This window comes from Gastrolobium bilobum, unplaced genomic scaffold, assembly GCF_033153095.1.
Source record: "Gastrolobium bilobum isolate Gb01-03AN ecotype WA unplaced genomic scaffold, APGP_CSIRO_Gbil_v1 utg29939, whole genome shotgun sequence".
NCBI lineage: Eukaryota > Viridiplantae > Streptophyta > Magnoliopsida > Fabales > Fabaceae > Gastrolobium > Gastrolobium bilobum.
This window is the reverse complement of record NW_026899343.1, coordinates 71,879-75,348: the sequence shown is the minus strand read 5'-3', so window position 1 is coordinate 75,348 and position 3,470 is coordinate 71,879. Positions and strand designations below refer to the sequence as shown.

The window sequence follows — 3,470 nt, the reverse complement described above, 5'->3', positions numbered from 1 at the left end:
AGAATAATAATATTCATATTATTAATTTTGTTATCGTACATTTTATGATAAATTTGATTTAATTTTGAATCACCAAGCCGTCACGGCAAAAATGAGTCAAAACAAAATGTGTGGGGTTAACAAGTCGTCACGGCTCAGCTGACTCCCATTTCAATTAATAAAAAAAATTAATTTTTATCTTTTTTAATGAAACCAAAATCAATAATTTTAAATAAAAATTATGATTTTTTTTTACTTGTTTATTACTACTAAACGGATTAAAATCACCGGACTGTCCCAGTCGAAATGATTCTAAAAAATATATTGATAACCATCATCAGAGAGAAAAACCATTTACTCTCAATTCAAGAAGGATTTCAGTTTTTTTCCAAATAAAATTATAACAAATGCAATGGTTACTACGTACTAAACCTACAGACATTGGTTTGACAATGCTTTTCATCAAATATTTTTTATTGCTTTTTGCATTTTTTGAACATTATTTTATTCTATTCCAAGAATACACCAAACGTGCTAACAGTGATAATGGTGCCCAATCTTTTTTAGTCTTCATGTAAAGCTACGTACACCTCAAAGTCGTTTACAAATGATAAAGATATAAAACCAAAACCAATGGATTCATGGAAAACGATAATATGTGAGGAGTTTTACCATATGTGCACTTCACTTTACTATTATTTTTATCTTTGTCCAGTCCATTTTATTTTGGTGCACTGATGTATTCGGTCAAAAAATAAAAGATAGTCAATTGAAAGCATAGCGATAAACAGTCATAAGATATTTAAAATCTAAAGTATCAACACAACATAAGCTAAAAGTTAAATTTGCACACTAACCTGGGAGAGTGCACAATAACTAAAGGGAATTATTCCACAAAACTGAGAGGTGCCTTTAACATGGGCGACTCGCGGATTGGGGTTGTGCACGACGGTGGGTGGAGTCTAGGTGGCAGCAAACGGTTGACGACTCACCACGATGGCTGCTGATAGCATGTTATTTTTTGACCAGAATTGGTTTTTTTTATCAAGCTCCAGCTTTCTCTCTTAATCAGTGTGTGTGATTTTGTTGTATTTGTGCCTCACCTAATGCATGTAGTTGATTCCCTCCTTTTTTACTCTCTTAGTATGAACCCTTTTTATACCATGGGTTTGGCGGTGTAACTTTTTCTGCTCTTCAAAAAAATATTTTTTTTTTTAGATGAACCCTGCAACTCACTCTACTCTATCTCTGCTCTTCTGTTTCTCAAAACTGACACAGCTATTGTGTTGCACAACATTGACATCACGTGGGATGATTAACAAAGTAATAATGAGTGATGGGTATGTGGTTTGAGAACCGACCTCCCCTTAAATGTTTCTTTGTCATTAAGAAGCCTATTTTTCTTTTTCTTTTTATATTTTTTTATCTTCCTTTTTACTTTCCTTTTATTTTATATTTATATATATATTTTATATATAAAATAGTAATAATAACAAATATGTCCCAAAATGAATGGTCCATGTTTTATTTTTATTTTCATGTGAGGACAAAATTGAGTGATTACACTACGAAATCCAAGTTGACAAACTGAATTGGTACACAATTTCCCAATTAATTACCTCAATCTACTATAGTACACAATTCTATCTGGTGCTAATATATATCATACAATAAAATAAACACCTCATGGTATGTATCACTTGGATTTGCTCATTTTTTTTCAGTTTGTTGGTCAGTTCTTCTAGTTCTAATTCATCGCTATATTTAGGTGTAAGATAGTTTAACTCTGCTGTCTTAAAAATAACGAAAAGAAAGGTGCAGGTATAAGGAGAGCTCGCTTAACGTGTATCATCAAATAAATGTGACACCAAGAATTTTTAGTAATGCAATTTCACACTATTTTGTTGCCTTATCTTTGGCTTAACTCCTTGTTACTCTCTTTCACCATATTGAACCTTGATAGATAGATGCTCCGCAGAGTGTCTTCAGAAAATTTTAAAGGAAGAACTTAAATTTGGAAACTAGTACAAAAGATAAGAGAATCCATGCAAGATCAAGATGTAATCAGTAATTGTTTTCTAACATGGTAAATTCAAGACCAAATTTAGACTACGAGGGGCACTCGTTTGCCTTTATTTTAGATTTATCTGCCCCATTTGTTTTCTCTATGAGGAGCATTCATTGATGTCTATTTAACCAGTTTTGGATAAATTTTTTTTTTTTGGGTACAGGGGAGGGGCAAAGCCCCAACAAAGGAAGGAGAAAAAACCAAACAAACAATAGCAAGGGAACCTAAAATCAAAGCAATAGAGATAAAAATAGAAGTGCAGAGAAACAAGAGACGAAAGTAATATTGAATAAATCTGTGTGTCAAAATAGCACAACGAAGACTATATTATATATAAAGCTATTGTGTACATACAACTTGAAATATATACATGATGTGGGACTAAGTCCCTTATACTACTTCTATTATATACAACACTCCTCCTTAATCTGGAGCGTATTAATTATAAGCACCGAGATTGTTACATATATACTCTATTTGAGGACCACTCAAAGACTTAGTAAATACATCTCTAATTGATCATTAGAGGTACAAAACTGGCCATAATTTCATAGAAATGACCTTTTCTGAAACAAAGTGACAATCTATCTCAATATGCTTGGTTCTTTCATGAAACACTAGATTGGAAGAAATATGTAGTGTTGCTTGGTTATCACAAATGAGAGTTGCTGGTTCAGTGTCTCCAAACTTGAGCTCTCCAAGAAGTTGCTTTAGCCAAATGAGCTCGCAAATAGTAATAGCCACGGAGCGATACTTTGCTTCTGCACTTGATCTGACAATTACATTATGCTTTTTACTTTTCTAGAAAACCAAGTTGCCTCCAACGAAGACACAATATCCAGTAGTAGATCTCCTATCACTAGGACAACCTGTCCAATCAGCAGCAGAGTATCCGATAACTTTAACATGACCTTTATCTTTATATTCAAGACCTTTTCCTAGAGATGCCTTGATATACTTGAGAATACGAATGACGACATTCCAGTGTTCTTGACATGACGAATTAAGAAACTGACTTACCACACTAATTGCAAATGAAAAGTCAGGCTGAGTGACTGTGGGGTACTTCAGCTTTCTAACCAATCTTCTATACCTTTCAGGATCTGAAAAAGGCTCCCTCTGATTTGGTAGAAGCTTGACATTTGGATCCATAGGGGTATCAACAGACTTAGAATTCAACAAAACAATCTCTTCAAAAAATATTCAGAGCATATTTCCTCTGAGATATCATAATTCCATCTTTAGATTGGGCCACCTCGATTCCCAAGAAATATCGAAGTTTCTCATTATCCTTGGTGTAAAAATGATGACATAAGTGTTGCTTCAACTGAGTAATCCTATGAGTATCACTATCTATGAATACAATATCATCAACATACATCACCAAGTAGATAGACCCGAAAGTTGAATGACGATAAAAGAG

The 3,470-nt window shown here is 33.5% G+C and overlaps 1 protein-coding gene across 1 annotated transcript; it reads right to left on the bottom strand.

Moving 5' to 3' along the window:
- Positions 1-2,848: 2,848 nt before the first annotated feature.
- LOC133289769 (uncharacterized mitochondrial protein AtMg00810-like) lies at positions 2,849-3,199 on the bottom strand. The gene has a single exon (XM_061487767.1). The coding sequence runs from the start codon at positions 3,197-3,199 to the stop codon at positions 2,849-2,851; it is 351 nt and encodes a 116-aa protein (XP_061343751.1).
- Between the last annotated feature and the right edge of the window lie 271 nt (positions 3,200-3,470).

What these genes read in the sequence shown, in the direction of transcription:
- LOC133289769 (XM_061487767.1), bottom strand. Translation starts at nt 3,199, where the DNA reads ATGGATCCAAATGTCAAGCTTCTACCAAATCAGAGGGAGCCTTTTTCA.